At 45.2% G+C, this 21,404-nt stretch overlaps 1 protein-coding gene across 1 annotated transcript in view; it reads left to right on the top strand.

Moving 5' to 3' along the window:
• LOC109907756 (protein bicaudal D homolog 2) overlaps positions 1-21,404 on the top strand; it is a 77,714-nt gene that overhangs the window by 45,909 nt on the left and 10,401 nt on the right. Inside the window, exons 3-9 of the mRNA XM_020505937.2 lie at positions 10,308-10,460; positions 11,506-11,720; positions 11,850-12,096; positions 16,010-16,267; positions 16,379-16,582; positions 16,803-17,327; positions 17,872-18,023. Of these exons, the coding sequence (XP_020361526.1) occupies positions 10,308-10,460; positions 11,506-11,720; positions 11,850-12,096; positions 16,010-16,267; positions 16,379-16,582; positions 16,803-17,327; positions 17,872-18,023 (1,754 nt within the window). The remainder of the gene's footprint in view (positions 1-10,307; positions 10,461-11,505; positions 11,721-11,849; positions 12,097-16,009; positions 16,268-16,378; positions 16,583-16,802; positions 17,328-17,871; positions 18,024-21,404) is intronic.

Here is a 21,404-nt window from a genome sequence, read left to right as displayed (position 1 = left end):
TTAAAATCAAGTGGTGATCCTAACTGACCTAAGACAGGGAATTTTTACTGTGATTAAATGTCAGGAATTATGAAAAACTGAGTTTAAATGTACTTGGCCAAGGTGTATGTAAACTTCTGACATCAACTGTACATCACTCTTTCTCTGTGAATACGGATTTTAGCTCCATATTAATGCTGTGAGCCAGTCTTCAGTTTAGTGCTGTTACCGGTGCTCGACTGGTTCCCTTGTGTGTGGCTCTGTCTGCCTGCAGGTGCCAACCTCATTGTGAATGCAGACACACACACACACACACACACACACACACACACACACACTGGTGCAGTGGCAAGGTTAGCGGCCAGGGCTAATTGCCTAGATGGAGGAAGTTGGAGTGTATATCTCACTATGTATAGGAGCTAATGACACCCATCCACTGCCACTTTATGGGCAGAGGTAGCCAGCAGAAGGCGGGCAGCGGGTGGGAGCCAGGGCACTGAGGCTGCCATTGTGATGGGACTGAGGACTCTGAAAGAACCCTTTGTCAGCTGGGTTTCAAATTAGGCAGCTAGGGATGGAGGGAGAAAGGGAGAGGGTGGAAAGAGGAGAAGAAAATCCGTTAGGAGGAGGAGAAAACAGAGACTCTGAAATGTGATGTGTTTGTTTCTTTTTCTGGCATATGCTTGGCAGCCCTGATTTAGTCAAGGGGATGTTTTTCTCCCAAACCTCTGTCGGTTGGTCTGTCATGTGACTCCGTAGACAGAGTTGGGTCACCTTGTGATTGTCAACCTTTTTTTCTCTATGAGAGATTTGGAAATATAGCTGAACGATGGGATCTTTCAGAAATCAATTTATTTCAATCAACTGTATTCCCTATGGGCCAATTATTACATGGGCCAATTATTCATTATTATTATTATTATTACAAAGTGGCAGTCTCGACAACATAAACAAGTCTTGATACAGTACCCGTCTGCCGTCGGATGCAGAGGGTCTTTTTTTAATGTGATACATAATTGTCAGACAGGTTCATAAGGTGAGCTCGTTTTCATGAGGTAATGACCCCACTACACCTCAATGACCTACCATGCTCAATAATCATCCATCACAGTTAACCTATTGCTAGTAAAAGCATATACACTACTCAGACCTATAAACCATCTAAAATGGCAGCTGTCTATGATTGACTGTCTGAGATATCCTATGAATGCTTTCTCAATCCTGTAGCCTCCTCCCTCCCCCTCTCTTTCAATTGATCCTGTTTAACATACCACTGGTATACGGCGTTCATACGTCACATATAAACGTGTCTGCCGTCTATGAGGCCCATAGACACCCAGCCAGTGACTGAGAGCCTTGGGCAGTGATAAGCCACACTTCTATGCCACGGTGCGAGCTACAGTACAGGATTAAAGCCATACAATGGGTGTGGTAATGACCGTGACTCCATTAGACTCAAGCGCTCATGTCACAGACTGAATCTGTGCTGCCTCCCGCGCTCTTTTCAACACTCATAGAATTCCCTCAGTGAGCCGCTCAAGAAATTAACTAATTCACTCACAGTCACACAAAGACGGATTCATTATCACTGCACTGTTTAGTGTCTAGTCAGACATGGTAGCAGAAATCCCCTTACAGATACACAGTAGAGGACAGGGATAGATAGTGTAGTCGTGTAGCCTGCACTGCTCCCATGTCTAGCTGTCTGACCAGTAACATGTAACATTCCATTTTTCGTCCCCCTTACACATTACATTAGTGAGCTCTGGCTTAGCCAATCAGAGTAATGAGCTGGTCATTCAGACATGAAATATGATAGTTTTTTCCACCTCATTTGACACTGTGGGTAGACCTCTCAGACGTTAAGCTGCCCCTTTAAATTCACAAGCTCAATTATAACTCTTGAATTAGCTGGATTAAAGACCAGACGGAACGAGGGAAGGAGAAGAAAAAAAAGATCTAGAAAATGCTCAAGGGCAAGAATGAATGTTCTAGAATGTCAGAGGTTGGGTTGTAGGGTTTTTATAATAGAGGAGTAGCTCTTTGAAGGAGATTGTGAATGGTTGTAGAATGGTGATAGGGGCGGTGATTCTTTCTTCTAAATATTAGCTGGCATAAGCCCAATATAATAAAGGTGTATTCTACCTTGAATGATCTCCTCCTGTAATTGTGATGGGGAGAGCAGCAGGAGGGAGGGAAGGAGACTAAAAATAAGGAAGAAAATAGGGGTAGAGTGGGAAGGGATAGAGAATTAGAGCGAGAGAGAGAAGGGGAGATTGAGATTTGAGAGAAGGGGGAAGAGAGCTAACCTACCCCGTCTGCCCAGAGCAGGTGTGAAACCAGGGGCACTAAGCCCTCCAGATGTTCCCTGGGTAATCTTCCCACCCCGCCCAACGCACCTCGCCCTGCCCCCATCCCCCACCCTTCCCGATTCCGAATGTCTCTCAGATTGATGGCTATTTATAGTCACTAAAGCATGGCTCTCTTAAATACCTTTAAAAGATCTGCCATTGATTCGTAATGATATTTGTCTTTTCGTATCTGTTTTAAAAGGCCGGGGCTTTGAAAGTGTCACACAGGCCCCATGTCCAGTAACACCAAAGTGGTTGTTCATGTTGGATCGATAGGCTTGTAGTCAGTCTGTAAAACAGCTGTCAGGCATGCGCCCACGTACTACAGTTCACACTCCAGTGCACACACACAAACGCACACTCGCACAGACCCTCCTCCCCTCCCCTCACACACACTCAGACACGCACAGGCAGACAGGCAGACAGGCAGACAGACAGACAGACACAAACTAACTCACACTAATGCACATACTGTACATCACACATTTATGACCCCTGGACACACAGAAACACTCATTCACATTTATGTGCATGTATGCACTATATCACCCCTCTAGACTTACACACAAACACAACCACACACAAAGGGAAGACTAGAGAGCTGATCTTTTAGCATTCTTTTCAAAGCTTTGAATGTGACCTTGAGTGTGTTTGTCCCAGTCACGGTGTCTGGGGTGTTGAATAGAATGAAAATCACTCCCAGCAACAAGCAGGATAAAATAATATCTATTTTTACCCAGATTCTGACAATACAGCAAGATTTCAGACCTACACTATTCCCATAGAATTGTCTCTGTACAGTATGTGTGTGGTGGGGGTTGTGAGATGGTATGTCTGATTCCCTTCGTCCTCGTCTCTCATCCTGGGGGTAGAACAGCTGTACTGGGCTGAATCAGGTCTCAGGGACATTTCAATTTTCCTTATTTTGCTCTGTAGGCTTCTCTACGTTTTCTACGGCTCTGAGCAACACAGTCTCGCTAGACAATCTCTGTCTGTAAACGGAGCTGGACAAGGCTGCTCCTGTCCGTGTGATAGATAGATCTAATAGAGTTCACGTTTGACCTGGAAAGAGAACTCAAGGGTGACTGTTTGATATGACACGCAGCCTCTAAAAGGGATACACCGAGAGGAGAGGGGGGATGCGAAATTAAGCCAGGCAGTGCCGTCATATCAGTAATCCCGTCTCGTGCCATCTGGGATCGTCCCATCTTTTCTTTCCGGGGAAGGGAAATGGGAAAAGGTAAATGTGGTATTTCACAGAAACACACTCCAGATATCCCATAGTGTTAAGACCAACCCAGAGTCTAACCACAGTTTCAAAGCCTACCTAATCGACAGCAGTGTTAAGCTCAAACACTTTAGGCGTCAACTCAAAGCTTTGCTGAGCCCTAAGCTGGTTAAGACTCAGTATGCTGTAAAAGGCAGTTTTAGTTGTGAAATTGGAGCTGGAGAAAGTGAAGTGTTGAGTACAGTTCCAGTAGGACTGAATCAGCTCAGAGGAAGGAGAATCGACTGAGCTAGTGCTTCCATGTCTTTTACAGCGGCACTCACTGCATCCCCTACAGAGAGAGGATTAGACCAGTCAAGGACTTTTCAATAGTACTCAAATGTCCTACACACATACAGTATACTGCACACGAGACTTAATCTAACACACAGCTACATGCGCCTACTTACACACACATTAACATTAATGATCTGAAGCATTAGCCAAGCACACACACTCCCTAGTCAGGTGGGTTTGAGTGTTTTTAGTGAGGCAGCTGGTGTGTCCCTATAGTGGCAGTAGGCAGGGGGGTCTTCATAAACCATACATCTGTTCATGCTAATCAGAGACCTCCCATTGACAGGGTCCTTAAAGGTAGCACGTCAAACATAAATAAAACCAGACCCCCCATCTTCTACCCCCTGTGCCCCTATCACTAACACCCCCAGGGGAGAACTCCATCATTCGCCTGACTAAATGTTATTAACGTATTATGGCAGGCATGCATGCACACAGCCACCTTATCCCCCACTGTGCAACTACAGCTCACCTTTTTTGTCAGGCAGTCTCTGAGGACCTCTGTGTGGCCAGTGAGGTCGAGGGCAGAGTGGGCTTTTACGGAAAGCAGTGTCAAAGGTCAAAATTCTCGTTTGCATCCTAATGAGTTTGAGGAGCCTCTTAATCAGTTTGTTTGTTGGTTGATATTCATTAAAGGAGCAATCAGCAGTTGCTACATAACATGTTTTCTTATAAATTAATGATACAGGATAGACCCATTGAGTCTTGAAGAATATTATGTATACAGTTTAAGTCGGAAGTTTACATACACTTAGGTTGGAGTCATTAAAACGACTCCACAAATTTACTCCACACTCCAAATTTACTCCACACTCCACAAATGTCTTGTTAACAAACTATAGTTTTGGCAAGTTGGTTAGGACATCTACTCTGTGCATGACACAGAGTGCATATCATTTTTCCACCAATTGTTTACAGACAGATTATTTCACTTATACTTCACTGTATCACAATTCCAGTGGGTCAGAAGTTTACAAACACCAAGTTGACTGTGCCTCTAAACAGCTTGGAAAATTCCAGAAAATGAAGCTTCATATAGGCTAATTGACATCATTTGAGTCAAATAAAGGTACACAATTAAATTTAAATTGGAGGTGTACCTGTGGATGTATTTCAAGGCCTACCTTCAAACTCAGTGCCTCTTTGCTTGACATCATGGGAGAATCAAAAGAAATCAGCCAAGACCTCAGAAAAAACATTGTAGACCTGGTATGGTCTGGTTCATCCTTGGGAGCAATTTCCAAATGCCTGAAGGTACCATGTTCATCTGTACAAACAATAGGACGCAAGTATAAACACCATGGGGACCACGCAGCCATCATACCGCTCAGGAAGGAGACATGTTCTGTCTCCTAGAGATGAATGTACTTTGGTGCGAAAAGTGCAATCAATCCCAGAACAACAGTAAAGGAACTTGTGAAGATGTTGGAGGAAACAGGTACAAAAGTATCTATATCCACAGTAAAACGAGTCCTATATCGACATAACCTGAAAGGCCATTCAGCATGGAAGAAGCCACTGCTCCAAAACCACCATAAAAAAGCCTGACTATGGTTTGCATCAGCACATGGGGACAAAGATTGTACTTTTTGGAGAAATGTCCTCTGGTCTGGTGAAACAAAAATATAACTATTTGGCCATAATGACCATCGTTATGTTTGGAGGAAAAAGGGGGAGGCTTGCAAGCCGAAGAACACCATCCCAACCGTGAAGCACCGGGGTGGCAGCATCATGTTGTGGGGATGCCTTGCTGCAGGAGGGACTGGTGTACTTAACAAAAATAGATGGCATTCCATCATGAGGATGGAAGATTATGTGGATATATTGAAGCAACATCTCAAGACATCAGTCAGGAAGTTAAGCTTGGTCACAAATGGGTCTTCCAAGTGGAAAATGACCCCAAGCATACTTCCAAAGTTGTTGCAAAATGGCTTAAGGACAACAAAGTCAAGGTATTGGAGTGGCCATCACAAAGCCCTGACTTCAATCCCATAGAAAATATGTGGGCAGAACTGAAAAAGCGTGTGTGAGCAAACCTGACGAGGTTACACCAGCTCTGTCAGGAAGAATGGGCCAAAATTCACGCAATTTATTTTGGGAAGCTTGTGGAAGGCTACCTGAAACGTTTGACCCAAGTGAAACAATTTAAAGGCAATGCTACCAAATACTAATTGAGTGTATGTAAACTTCTGACCCACTGGGAATGTGATGAAAAAAATAAAAGCTGAAATAAATCATTCTCTCTACTATTATTCTGACATTTCACATCTTTAAAATAAAGTGGTGATCCTAACTGACCTAAGAATTTTTACTGGGATTAAATGTCAGGAATTCTGAAAAACTGAGTTTAAATGTATTTAAATGCCACGTGAGCTTATTTCAACTGTCGTACATCATTAGAACCCAAAATATAAGATTGTTTTACTCCGATATTTGTAAACAAAGTGAATGTAAACAAACACCATATTGCCTCAAAACATGGTTAAAACTATAATTTTGACATTTGGATGGTCAGTCCTTGCATCTCTAGCTCTGTCTATGAATTTGAGAGTTCTTATATTTCCCCAGCCCTATCCTTCAGCGTTTTACTAAAACAGGGGCGGGTAGGTCATTTCGTTATTGTATCTACTGCTGATTTCCGCTTTAAGGCCAGACAGCACTGACCCTCCAGCTGAGGCAACTGACCCGGGGGCCTGGGCCTGGGCCTGAAGAGACCTGGACCACCTGGCTATTTTGTCTATCCTTGACAAATTGAAACAGTCCATGGCAGTTGCACAGTCGCAATGATGTTAACATAGATGTATCCTACTCCTGGACTCGACTCTTAAAACTCTCTCCATTGAAAGTGCTCTTCAATCCAGAAGTAGGTCATTGCCATTAAAATGGCCTTATTTCAACCCTGTGTGCAGAAAACTGCACTCCTGCGGCTGACCAAATTAGGTTTCTGAAAAATGTGTCACTGGTGTCACTGCTAAATTGGGGGTGTATAGGGGAAGCTGAATTACATTGCTGGATGTTGTTGATATGGTTCAACTAAATGTCCGAATGTCTTGGATGGGGTTTACGTCCAGATTTGAGCACAGGGGTCATGTCATTTACATTAACAGATAAGCAGGCAAAAGCCCTTCTACATTTCAACTTTCCTCATTATGGTCATTATATTATAGAGCCTAACCCTTAAGTTACTTAATAGCCTCAAACTGTCTTTATAAGTGTAGCCTACCATCTACAGTAAGTTTGTTAATCAGTAGTGAAAGGAGGATTGAAAACCAGAAAAGCGAAAAACACTCAAGTTTAAGTGCACTGTCCAGTAAGTCTAGAGTCTAGGTAATAGTTTAGCTACAGGGATATTTACTGCGATATGTCCCGGATAGCCTTAGGCAAAAACATTGATGTATACGCTGACTCGGTGAGCGAGTTTATTAGCAAGTGCATCGGGGATGTTGTACCCACGGTGACTATTAAAACCTTCCCTAACCAGAAACCGTGGATTGATGTCAGCATTCGCGCAAAACTGAAAGCGCGAACCACTGCTTTTAATTAAAGCAAGGCGACCGGAAACATGACCGAATACACACAGTGTAGCTATTCCCTCCGCAAGGCAATCTAAGCGTCAGTATAGATACAAAGTAGAGTCACAATTCAATGGTTAAAATACGAGACGTATGTGGCAGGGTCTACTGTCAATCATGGATTACAAAAAGAAAACCAGCCCCGTCGCGGACACCGACGTCTTGCTCCCAGACAAATGAAACAACTTCTTTGCTCCCTTTGAGGACAATACAGTGCCACTGGCACGGCCCGCTACCAAAACCTGTGGGCTCTCCTTCACCGTGGCCAACGTGAGTAAAACATTTAAACGTGTTAACCCTCGCAAGGCTGCTGGCCCAGACAGCATCCCTAGCCGCGTCCTCAGAGCATGCGCAGACTAGCTGGCTGGTATGTTTACGGACATATTCAATCAATCCCTACCGCACTCTGCTGTGCCCACATGCTTCAAGAAGGCCACCATTGTTCCTGTCCCCAAGGCTAAGGTAACTGAGCTAAACGACTATCGCCCCGTAGCACTCACTTCTGTCATCATGAAGTGCTTTGAGAGACTAGTCAAGGATCATATCACCTCCACCCTACCTGATACCCTAGACCCACTCCGATTTCCCTACCGCCTCAATAGATCCACAGATGATGCAATCGCAATCACACTGCACACTGCCCTAACCCATCTGGACAAGAGGAATACCTATGCAAGAATGCTGTTCATTGACTACAGCTCAGCATTTAACAACATAGTACGCTCCAAACTCGTCTTTGTGCAACTGTGTACTGGACTTCCTGACGGGCCGCCCCCAGGTGATGAGGGTAGGAAACAACATCTCCACCCCGCTGATCCTCAACACTGGGGCCCCTCAAGGGCGCGTTCTCAGCCCTCTCACCCATGACTGAGTTGGAGGCCATGCACGCCTCCAACTCACCCCCCCCCCCCCACCACCACCACATCGATGGGACAGTAGCGGAGAATGTGGTAAGTTTTAAGTTTGGACAAACTGAAATGGTCAACACACACAGACAGCGTGGTGAAGAAGGCGCAACATCTGTAAAGTAGGTCTGATCTTGTATGGTAAATCATGCGTTATTCATTAATGCACCATAGTTTTTACACAGGCACTATAGACTATACCCATGCTCATTATACACGCACACTGCCTCATGAATATTCATTAGCCTTCACCCAACCATCAGCATCAATCGGGCGCTGCACTTAGTGATGAATTATTACACAGCGCTAATGAGGAGCATGTTCTTCCTTCACCAGGGAATTTGATTTGCTCTGAATATGTAATGGTATCTGTAAGCTAAGCTAATAATGGCATGAAGTCGTATTACATGGGTAAACAGAGAGTAAAAATGTAACATTCGTTGATTGTGTTAAAGTGATGAGTCAAATTACTAAGATGTTTTCGGAATTTACATTTCGAACTATTCACACACACACACACACACACACACACACACACACACACACACACACACACACACACACACACGCACACGCACACGCACACGCACACACACACACACACAACATCTGTTCGTAAGGAAAATGACCCTCTGATCTGTGACTGGAGTGACGTGTGTGTTGAGGGACTCTCCTTTGTCACCTCATCTCAATCACCTGAAAGGATTTGAGACCATGTGTCACGCTACACACACACACACACACACACACACACACACACACACACACACAATAACATAACCAAAGAGAGCACACTGCGCAGCTGAACTCACACTCATTCTCAAACTACAGAGAACAGATTGCACATGCTCTCTTTCAAAGTCACACACGCATACACTACAGTTCGAAAGTTTGGGGTCACTTAGAAATGTCCTTGTTTTTGAAAGAAAATCACATTATTTTGTCCATTAAAATAACATCAAATTGATAAAAAATACAGTGTAGACATTGTTAATGTTGTAAATGACTATTGTAGCTGGAAACGGCAGATTTTTTTTAATGGAATATCTACATAGGTGTACAGAGGCCCATTCATTTTAAAAGGCGAATTGATCATTAGAAAACCCTTTTGCAATTATGCTACCACAGCTGAAAACTGTAGTTCTGATTAAAGATGAAATCAAACTGGCCTTCTTTCGACTTGTGTGTGTGTGTGTGTGTGTGTGTGTGTGTGTGTGTGTGTGTGTGTGTGTGTGTGTGTGTGAGAAAAACAAGGACATTTCTAAGTGACCCCAAACTTTTGAACGATAGTGTACATTCAGAGTAAGCACCACACACCCCTTTGCTGAGTATCTCCTTACTGTAAAGCTTTTAAGTAGCCTAACCGTCAGACTCCGGTTTCCTGCATTTGTCAGATAAGGGCTGACTGGCTGGGATGGGTAATGATGGGGGACGGCAGGGGGAGGTTCAGGGGTGGTGGTAGGGGAGTTGATCGAGTCTACCGGAGGGGGAGGAAGGGGTATGGAGGAGGACAGACAGGGAGACGGTGAGGACACAGGCTTGCCGCTCTCTGCAGGGCTTATCTGATCCTGTTGGCTTTGAGCCTGTCAGTCTGTCACTGCAGGAGGAGGGGGCAGGGAGAGATCTCCGACTCGTTTACTGTGCCTTCCTGTGTCAGAGCTTTTGTCACCATCTGGGAGATAAGTGTGGTGCTCTCGCTGTGGTGCCATCCGAACTGGCAGACAGGCACCCCGTGGCCCGATGCCCATAGAGAAACCTGGCACCTGGATACACACACAACCTGGCACCTGGATAAGTATGGGTGCACATACTTATCCAGGTAGATTGGCTGTTTTAAAACACTCACACAAAAGCCAAAAATATGGTTCACTGACAATATTTGTTATTTTTTGTCCCTTTCTCTCCATCCCTCTCTCTCTGTAATTCGCTCCTACAGAACAGCCAAGTGGTGGAGCTGCAACGGACCAGTCTGCGTGATGACATCAAGGAGTATAAGTTCCGGGAGGCACGTCTGCTGCAGGACTACACAGAGCTGGAGGAGGAGAACATCTCCCTGCAGAAACAGGTCTCCATGCTCAAACAGACCCAGGTAAGGATTAACACAACCACACTGTGAGAGGGGTAGGTAGTGGGACTAGGGGTAGAGCATGGCTGGATGGTAGGAGAATAGGAAAGGGAACAGAGGATTAGGGGTGGGGCTAGATGGAATGGGGAATGGGAAGGAAAATTAGAAAAGATCAACCCACCTTTTATATGTACTCCCTCGCTTCTGCAGGCTACTCCTCCACTCACACTTCATAATGAACCCCTCCTCACTACAATTATCTGCATTTAGCTGAATCTGCTCATTAGGCTCAGTGAACCCAATAGCTGCAGGCTCTCTGAACCAAGGCATTGCACTACTGTCTACTACACATCCCAGTCTATGTGCACCCAACCCCAGTTTTCCATGCTTACACACCATAGACCTCTACCTGTATTATCCAGTTTCTGCTACCACAGCCCAAACAAGCCCTGGAATACACTGATTTAATTCAGATTAGAGAAACCACACTCAAATGTAATAAAGAGATTAGGCTTTATGTGGCGACCTATTTGCGCCCGGAGAGAGGGGGAGCGTGTCTGACTGTAACACAGTTTAAAGGGTGTGTTCCTGATAGCTAGCTTTCCCTCTCCGTAGACCACAGAGACACACACACACAGAGAGAGAGAGAGAGAGACACAGAGTTGCAAAGCAAATACTCTGATTTTAATTCACACATTGATTGCAAGAGTAAAAACAGCCACGAAATATAAGAGAATCTACAAATAGGGGATTTCCTTTTGAAATAGATTTTTATGTGGGAACTGCTAACACTCTCCATCTGCCCTATATGAAGGGATTTTGTTTGCTAAATTTAGAGGCATGAATTTAAAACAAAGACCTGTAGGCTATAGTTTTAATTGGCCAATTACAGTACCAAATCCTATTTAGATGAAAAGACAATAAAAAAGGCAATTTTGCACTTTTAAAAGCCCTCAATTTATGGTGACAAAATGAGTTGATTAAACCAGTATGGCATCCTATTTGCATTTCTCTCATATAAGCCCCACCCTTCTGCTTTGACACATCCTTGTCTGTCCCGCCCTTACAGGTGGAGTTTGAGGGTCTGAAGCACGAGATTCGTCGTCTGGAGGAGGATACCCAGTTCCTGAACAGCCAATTGGAGGATGCCATCCGCCTGAAGGAGATTGCAGAGCGACAGCTAGGGGAAGCGCTGGAGACCATCAAAACTGAGCGCGAGCACAAGGCCGCCCTGAGGAAAGAGCTCTCCCACTACATGAGCATAGGAGACTCTATGTACCACAGGTACACACACAATCAAAGTCACACCTCATGCATCCACCAAAGCCTTAGACAATATAATATAATACGAACTGTTATGAGAATAACAGTGAACTTCATGTTTTTATGTTCTGGTCCTCTCTCTCTCACCAGCCCCCTCAGCATCTCTCTGGATGGACTCAAGTTCAGCGATGACGCTGCCACAGAACCCAACAACGACGAAGCTCTCCATGGTTACGAGAACGGCTTCAGCAAGCTGGCCAACGCCATCGCCGAGGACAACCGTGCGTTTGCGCACAAGAAAGGTGACCTGTTCCGTCCCGTCCCCAGCCTGGTAGACGACCTGCTGAGTGAACTGAACATCTCTGAGATCCAGAAACTCAAACAGCAGCTGCTGCAGGTACGTAGCTACACCCTACAAACCGTTAATTCATTGAGTATGATAGGGTAAACAGTGAGGTATAACCAGCTGCTGCAGCTACAGTGCCTTGCGAAAGTATTCGGCCCCCTTGAACTTTGCGACCTTTTGCCACATTTCAGGCTTCAAACATAAAGATATAAAACTGTATTTTTTTGTGAAGAATCAACAACAAGTGGGACACAATCATGTAGTGGAACGACATTTATTGGATATTTCAAACTTTTTTAACAAATCAAAAACTGAAAAATTGGGCGTGCAAAATTATTCAGCCCCCTTAAGTTAATACTTTGTAGCGCCACCTTTTGCTGCGATTACAGCTGTAAGTCGCTTGGGGTATGTCTCTATCAGTTTTGCACATCGAGAGACAGAATTTTTTTTCCCATTCCTCCTTGTAAAACAGCTCGAGCTCAGTGAGGTTGGATGGAGAGCATTTGTGAACAGCAGTTTTCAGTTCTTTCCACAGATTCTCTATTGGATTCAGGTGTGGACTTTGACTTGGCCATTCTAACACCTGGATATGTTTATTTTTGAACCATTCCATTGTAGATTTTGCTTTATGTTTTGGATCATTGTCTTGTTGGAAGACAAATCTCCGTCCCAGTCTCAGGTCTTTTGCAGACTCCATCAGGTTTTCTTCCAGAATGGTCCTGTATTTGGCTCCACCCATCAATTTTAACCATCTTCCCTGTCCCTGCTGAAGAAAAGCAGGCCCAAACCATGATGCTGCCACCACCATGTTTGACAGTGGGGATGGTGTGTTCAGGGTGATGAGCTGTGTTGCTTTTATGCCAAACATAATGTTTTGCATTGTTGCCAAAAAGTTCAATTTTGGTTTCATCTGACCAGAGCACCTTCTTCCACATGTTTGGTGTGTCTCCCAGGTGGCTTGAGGCAAACATTAAATGACACTTTTTATGGATATCTTTAAGAAATGGCTTTCTTCTTGCCACTCTTCCATAAAGGCCAGATTTGTGCAATATATCATATACTATGATTGTTGTCCTATGGACAGAGTCTCCCACCTCAGCTGTAGATCTCTGCAGTTCATCCAGAGTGATCATGGGCCTCTTGGCTGCATCTCTGATCAGTCTTCTCCTTGTATGAGCTGAAAGTTTAGAGGGACGGCCAGGTCTTGGTAGATTTGCAGTGGTCTGATACTCCTTCCATTTCAATATTATCGCTTGCACAGTGCTCCTTGGGATGTTTAAAGCTTGGGAAATCTTTTTGTATCCAAATCCGGCTTTAAACTTCTTCACAACACTATCTCGGACCTGCCTGGTGTGTTCCTTGTTCTTCATGATGCTCTCTGCGCTTTTAACGGACCTCTGAGACTATCACAGTGCAGGTGCATTTATACGGAGACTTGATTACACACAGGTGGATTGTATTTATCATCATTAGTCATTTAGGTCAACATTGGATCATTCAGAGATCCTCACTGAACTTCTGGAGAGAGTTTGCTGCACTGAAAGTAAAGGGGCTGAATAATTTTGCACGCCCAATTTTTCAGTTTTTGATTTGTTAAAAAGTTTGAAGTATCCAATAAATGTCGTTCCACTTCATGATTGTTTCCCACTTGTTGTTGATTCTTCACAAAAAAATACAGTTTTATATCTTTATGTTTGAAGCCTGAAATGTGGCAAAAGGTCGCAAAGTTCAAGGGGGCCGAATACTTTTGCAAGGCACTGTATAACCATAGTAGGTCATTCACTCAGTGAACACTGTGTATGATATGAATGACACCAAGGTTTTAATTATACAATACACATTGATACTCAGATAACGTTCAAAACAAACGTTTATAGCCACGTGCATCCAGTGGCTCTTTTGGCCAGGCTGCACGCCTCTGAATCCTGTTAGGGGGAGCTAATCCTGTAGGACATACCCCCAGGATGTCACACACAAACACGCACATACACACACACACAGTGTTAGGCCATCTGTCAGAACATCAGAACGCCTCAACCGTCTCCATGGTTAACATCAAATCAAATTCAAATCAAATTTATTTATATAGCCCTTCGTACATCAGCTGATATCTCAAAGTGCTGTACAGAAACCCAGCCTAAAACCCCAAACAGCAAGCAATGCAGGTGGAGAAGCACGGTGGCTAGGAAAAACTCCCTAGAAAGGTCAATACCTAGGAAGAAACCTAGAGAGGAACCAGGCTATGTGGGGTGGCCAGTCCTCTTCTGGCTGTGCCGGGTGGAGATTATAACAGAACATGGTCAAGATGTTCAATGTTCATAAATGACCAGCATGGTCGAATAATAATAAGGCAGAACAGTTGAAACTAGAGCAGCAGCACAGTCAGGTGGAAGTTGAAACTGGAGCAGCAGCATGGCCAGGTAGACTGGGGACAGCAAGGAGTCATCATGTCAGGTAGTCCTGGGGCATGGTCCTAGGGCTCAGGTCAGTTGAAACTGGAACAGCAGCATGGCCAGGTGGACTGGGGACAGCAAGGAGTCATCATGTCAGGTAGTCCTGGGGCATGGTCCTAGGGCTCAGGTCCTCCGAGAGAGAGAAAGAAAGAGAGAAGGAGAGAATTAGAGAACGCACACTTAGATTCACACAGGACACCGAATAGGACAGGAGAAGTACTCCAGATATAACAAACTGACCCCAGCCCCCCGACACATAAACTACTGCAGCATAAATACTGGAGGCTGAGACAGGAGGGGTCAGGAGACACTGTGTGTACTGGTTGGATACCTGTGGGTGAAAAGACTGAAGACTTTAGGACCTGGGTCTTCCTACCCCAAACACGATTATGTTTTAATGTTGTCCCAGGGTTGCCTAGATGTTACCATAGTGTTGCTTTGGTATAAGTACCATGACATTTAACCTGTTCTGGTCCTTTGGTACTGAATCTCATGGGCAGCAGCAGGTGTTAGTGTACAGCATTAAGCCAAAATCGTGTCAAGCAGCCCTCTGGGTCTTTTCTCCTCTGGCAGTCCATTCCACAGATTACTGGCGGGAATTGCAGCAGGGAAACCCAGACCTTTTTACTCAACAATTCAGCTGCTCCAATGCTCTTCTCTCTCTCCTCGTCCATTCGATCACAGACTGAATAATCGCTCGCAGCAGGTCACCCTACTCCTCGGTTGCAGTAGAATCCATGTCCCCACTGTGCAATCAGATCCAAAATGGCTTGGCATTACCAACAAGTTTGTCAAGGTCATCAACGAGAATTAGGGAGGGGGACAGATCAGGTGGAGAAGGGGGGGTGGGGTATGGCAAGTGTTATTCTTAGTGTCCATATCATCACATAATTATGTTTTTATATACTGTGCTTAAAGATACAGTATGCTGAGAGCTAAAAGTACCTTCTGATACCTATCTTGGCTAGTATTCTAAATAGATATTAATTAAACCATTTTCTCTTTTTTAAATCCTGTCCTTGAGGCGTATTCAACCTCCAGAGATGTTATACTGCAGCCACCTCAGTTAGACCCTAAAACCTCCAGAGATGTTATACTGCAGCCACCTCAGTTAGACCCTAAAACCTCCAGAGATGTTATACTGCAGCCCCCCCAGTTAGCCCCTAAAACCTCCAGAGATGTTATACTGCAGCCCCCTCAGTTAGCCCCTAAAACCTCCAGAGATGTTATACTGCAGCCCCCTCAGTTAGCCCCTAAAACCTCCAGAGATGTTATCTGTTATTTGGAAAAACAACCACCTTTATCATCCTTTAGGACAATCATATGCATTAGGTAGAGAAGAAGAGGGATAGACAAACACAATGAAATGGGAAAATTAAACCTGCATAATTATGCCTAAATGGTCATCTGCCTATAATTTGCGTCAGTCTTTTTTCTGTCCGGACACTTGTAACATTACTTAACTTACCAAATGAATACATCTGTCTTATGCTCCGTCTCCCCTTGTCTAGATGGAGCGTGAGAAGGTGTCTCTGATGTCCACGCTGCAGGACTCTCAGAAGCAGCTGGAGCAGGCCCACGGGGCCCTGGAGGAGCACCAGGAGAAGGTCAGCCGCCTCAGCGAGAACCTCAATGCCATCCGGAGGCTCCAGGCCAGCAAGGAGCGCCAGTCAGCCCTGGACAACGAAAAGGAGCGCGACAGCAACGACGACGGAGACTACTACGAGGTGGACATCAACGGACCCGAGATCCTGGAGTGCAAGTACAAGGTAATGAAACATGTATACACATATACACAGATGTTGAAGCTACTGTCTTCCTAAAACTCTGGCTATTGCTAAAACTCTGGCTATTCCTAACTCTGCCTCTGGTTGTCTCAGGTTGCGGTGTCGGAGGCAGGTGAGCTAAAGGAGGAGCTGAAGACCCTGAAGGCAGAGTACCAGTCCTGTCAGTCACGTCACGAGGAGGAGCGAGGCCGTCTGGAGACTGACGTCACGGCCCTGGGAGAGAAGCTGTCCTCCCTGGAGAAGACCAGCCGCGTGGAGAGAGAGGAGAAGGCCGTCCTGGCGAAGGAGCTCCGCAAGGTGAGAAACACCCTCCATGATACAGTGCCCCTAATGTCTTAGGCTAGTTAATGTTTTTTTTTTGTGGTGTTATATTGATGAGTGGTTATCTGTAGTCAATTATTTTCACTTTTCTCTGTGTAGGAATTGTTTGTACTTTTTCCTCACACTTGCAACCCAGATTTCTCTCTTCGATCAAATTGTATTAATTGACAAAGTTTCTCTCTTTCTATCTGTAAAGGTGAGTGACGTGGCGGGCGAGTCCCAGGGCAGCCTGAACGTGGCACAGGACGAGCTGGTCACCTTCAGCGAGGAGCTGGCCACCCTCTACAACCACGTGTGCATGTGCAACAACGAAACTCCCAACCGCGTCATGCTCGACTTCTACAAGGAGGGCAAGGGCGGGCGCACGAGTCCCGAAGGTCGCGGCCGCCGCTCCCCCATCCTGCTCACCAAGGGCCTGTTCCCCGTCCCCGATGCTGCCGACAGCGCCTTGTCCCCTGTCTCCTCTTCCCCCTCGCCCCGGGAGCCAATGAACGTGTACAACCTGGTGGCCATCATCCGGGACCAGATCAAGCACCTGCAGCTGGCGGTGGACCGCACCACAGAGCTGTCCCGTCAGAGGGTGGCGTCTCTGGAGCTTGGCGCCGTGGCTGACAAGGACATGGAGGCCTGCATGGAGGAGATCCTCAAACTCAAGTCCCTGCTCAGCACCAAGAGGGAGCAGATCGCTACACTGAGGACCGTGCTCAAAGCCAACAAGCAGGTCAGATACTGAACCTCCATGCTTGTATTTCCCTCCCCTAAGAATCAGTCGGGAGACTGAGGCAGGGAGGTGGCTGTCTAAAGCCTCTTCAGCTGTCGTAGCAAATGCACTGCAGCCAAGATTCATAACAAGACAACAGGGAGAGAAAGCTGGTGGCTGTGAGTGTTTGTGTGTGTCTGTGTGCCTGTGTCTGTCTCTGTGTGTGTCTATGTGATAGAGTTTTAAAAAAAGATGAAAGCTTACTAAAGCAGACACTCCCTAACAGCCCAGAACCCTAATGTTTGTGTGTCCAGTTGCTGTCAGATCTTTGAAGAGGGTGTGTGTTCCTCAGCTCCTGAATCTGACTCTCAGACAAAAGCCTCTCGTAAAGAAACACACCTGTAGTCTTTAAATCCAGCCAGCTCCCCACTGAACTGTTGTGCAAATAAACCTTCAAAGGTCACACACTAAAACAGACTCTAATGACATTAAAGCTGCAGGAAAAAGACTCAAAATGACCCATTTTATTTGGTCTGACCGTTGTTGTGTTGTGTCCCCCCTACAGACGGCTGAGGTGGCGCTGGCCAACCTGAAGAGTAAGTATGAGAACGAGAAGGCCATGGTGACGGAGACCATGATGAAACTGAGGAATGAGCTGAAGGCCCTGAAGGAGGATGCCGCTACCTTCTCCTCACTCCGAGCGATGTTCGCCACACGGTAAGAGGAGTACATTGTCACGCGCCCCGTTTAAAACAAGTTAGGAACTAGTGATGGGAGAAGAAAAAAATTGCGACAGTTACACATCGCAATATTATATCAATATTTGACTCCCAAGAATCGATTTGTAAAAATAAAAAAAAAAATTGATTAAATTTTTTTTTGTTTTTGGTACTGTAAGTAGCATAAGCTTGCGCTAGTCAACTGTACCTGCGCCAAAATGCATCCTTCTTCTCCATCTCCTTTTTAAATAGTGAGCCAACATGTTTTTAGAACTTTCGTTTCCCTGACTGATCAAAACTCATTTTCTCGTGCTCCCTCTCGTCTCTCTGAAACAGACATTACAGTGAGCAATATGTTTGGAACACCAAATCGCAATGCAATCGCAGTATCGAATCGCAATACATATAGAATCATGAGAATCACAATACATGCCACATCGGCACCTAAGTATCGTGAGGTCCCCAGCCCTATTAGGAACACACTATTAGACTCCTAGTTTAGAACACACCTTGACACATGCTCTGTCTATATACTATAACAGATTCATCTGGGCATATGATATTAGGCTCTCTCGTTCCTTTATGCTTTGTTTGCCACACTACAAGACAAGTACTACACCTACCTAGCTTACCTACAGAAATAAATCATACCAAAAGGAAAGCACTGCATCAACAAAAGCAATACCATTACAATATGATGTTTACATACAGTTGTATTGTTTACATGCATATGTATTTAGCCTACTAAAACGCTGTCGCCATGAGATTTTAATGGAAAGATTTGTTGACCAAAACACCTCGACGTCCCAGTGTCCATCTGACCACTTTTACTATGTTAACCTAGCAGTAACACCACCGATACACCATCCTAAGACCACACTCGCGACAACCACAAGGTAAATCTGTGTTTAATACCACACGGTAAGCCATATTCACCATATGCCAACGACGTGTACATAGCCTGCTTTTAATAACCGACAGGTTTAATAGGAGTGTTGTTTTTCTTTGTGAATCTGGGCCAGTGGAGGATGACCATACGACGGACACATCTCTAATCTGTAGTAATTACTATGCTGAAGAAGCAGTGTTTTATGACCAGTGACTGCTTATCAGATGGAGGGGCTACGTTAACCCCTCGCTGGCTAAGCCTGCTGATTCCCATAAGAAGCAGGCCAAAGGTTCCCCTTATAATCCCTACCTCGACCTGGTCTGGATAACTACCTCAGATACAATGTACTCTCGTTTCACCATGGTCTCACTGTACTGTAGTCTTCCTCCTGAAGGATTGTGTGTGTGTTTGTGGGGGGGGGGGGGTGACTATGAGTGTGTGTGCAATGTGTGTACGCTGTATACAAGCATGTAGACCACTGCACATTCTTGTGGTACTTTGTTTGCTCTGTTGTTTTGATGTTGAGCTCAGTGCGTCCTCCCTTCTCCTGCAAACCCTCCCTGAACCAGATGGCAACTCTGAGGCAGTCTCGCTCTGTCTTTAAGACTCCTCCACTTACAGCAAAGCTCAAATCAAGCTGTGCAGAAAGGAGAGGAGAGAAGGGAGGGCTGCTCTATCCATAGAGAGTGTGCACTCGGCACCCCTCATATTTACAGTGGAGTAATGCCACGGTGTATCTGCACTCCCAGTCCATTAGCTGGTCTTATTGAGAAATTCTATATAACTGTAGTAGCTTATTGATTAACATGGCGGAGAAAGCTGTCTTCCTCTGCAAATATGGGTGTGTTTCTGTTGTCATAACGATTTGGTGCAGTGCAGGGCCAGATGGTCTGTCGATGCGGGTGTTAAGCCATCCCTCTGAAGACATGAGAGGAAATCAGCTCTCACTGAGCACCTCAGAGGAAGCCATTTTGAAAATGACTGGCATTCTGCTTAGAATGACTTTCACTGACCAATCAGGGTTCCAAACCAAGTGTTCTTTAAGAGGTACTGGCTATTAGCAGCAGAACAAGGGTGGTAGATGTGATACAGAGGAAAATGGCGGCGCTAGAGAGGCACGCATGTGAAATGTGCCTTTCCCTTGTCCCTTTTTGCTGTTGTAAGACACTGAAGATGCTCCTAACACAACATAACAAAACATAACTCAACTCTGCTCAGGGGTCCGCAGGAAATCCCTCTGCCTTTACCTTGTATGGTGCTTTCTATGTGCCTTAGATATAATTAATGTTCTGTTTTTGCTACCCCCTATATTGTGGTTGTCACGAGACCAGTATCGCGATGCTACGATGGCAAAAAAAGCACAAAGCAGACTCTTTGGTCCTTTAAAAAACCTACTGTATGTAGTAACATTTTGTGCTATAGGAAATTGTTTTGTCTCCTTGCCACGATACCGCTGAGTATCGCAATACTGTTATCGTGACAGTCCTACCCTATATACTGCACTATAGGGAATAGGGATCCATTTTGGATACGGCCTCAGTATGTTCTGGGCTGTGTACATGCCTGGGTATTTGTGGTAGTGTTCATTCAGGTCCTTCTTGAGCCTGTACGTATTGGTATGCTAATTTTGGCCTATAGAATGATGGTGGGGAAGGAGGGGGGGGGCTCTTTGAAAGGCTTTAAGAGGCAGAGGGATGTGATTGACCCACGTTTCCCACACTCCCCCTGTTTCTTCCCTCACTCCCCTCATTTATCCTCACAGCAAAACACAAGGTCCTCTACCCTACAGAGAGAGAGGGAGTCTTTCATTTCAGCTTCTCGACATGGGGCTAATTTGAGAGTCTTTCTCATGGTTATTCCAACTTTGACATACTCAGTCGACTTAAATGTAGATTTGGGGATTCCTGAGATTTTCAGTGGACTGCCTTAGTTTCGAGTGTGTGTCCTCAGAGTGAGAGAGTTAGAGTGAATGGAGTGGGACTGATTGAATGTGCAAATCTCTGTTCGACTCTTTTGTGTAATGCAAGTTCCTAATATGTGTATTCTATGTCAGTTTGTACGTATCCATCTTGTGTATGTGTGTTGTACTCCAGCTGTGGACTGTGTTATCAGTCTACAGTAAGACCCAGTCTCTTACATTCCTACGACCAGTGCTTAATTTGAACATTTGGAGGTGAGCGAGAGAGAGGGGTGGGGGAGTTCTGAGCTGGAGTCCTTAAAATGCTTTCCAGTTTCACTGACTCACCCAATGATCACTCGTCGGTAATTTGCCTGGGCAGGAGAATTATCGAAGATGCAACTCATATGAACTTTGATCTCTTTTATTATAGTTTTTACATATAAAAAAAGTGAGAAGGAAAAAACAATCATGCCACGAGAGTTACCGGATCCGGCCAAATAGATTCCGGACCAAAACACTCGATGGAGAGGTGCAGGATCGGACTCCAATGAAGCACTGCCTGGACATGCCTGCTCTTAGCAGGCTGTAGG

Source organism: Oncorhynchus kisutch, linkage group LG17 (assembly GCF_002021735.2).
Source record: "Oncorhynchus kisutch isolate 150728-3 linkage group LG17, Okis_V2, whole genome shotgun sequence".
NCBI classification, from domain to species: domain Eukaryota; kingdom Metazoa; phylum Chordata; class Actinopteri; order Salmoniformes; family Salmonidae; genus Oncorhynchus; species Oncorhynchus kisutch.
This window is presented reverse-complemented; position numbering and strand designations above follow the sequence as displayed.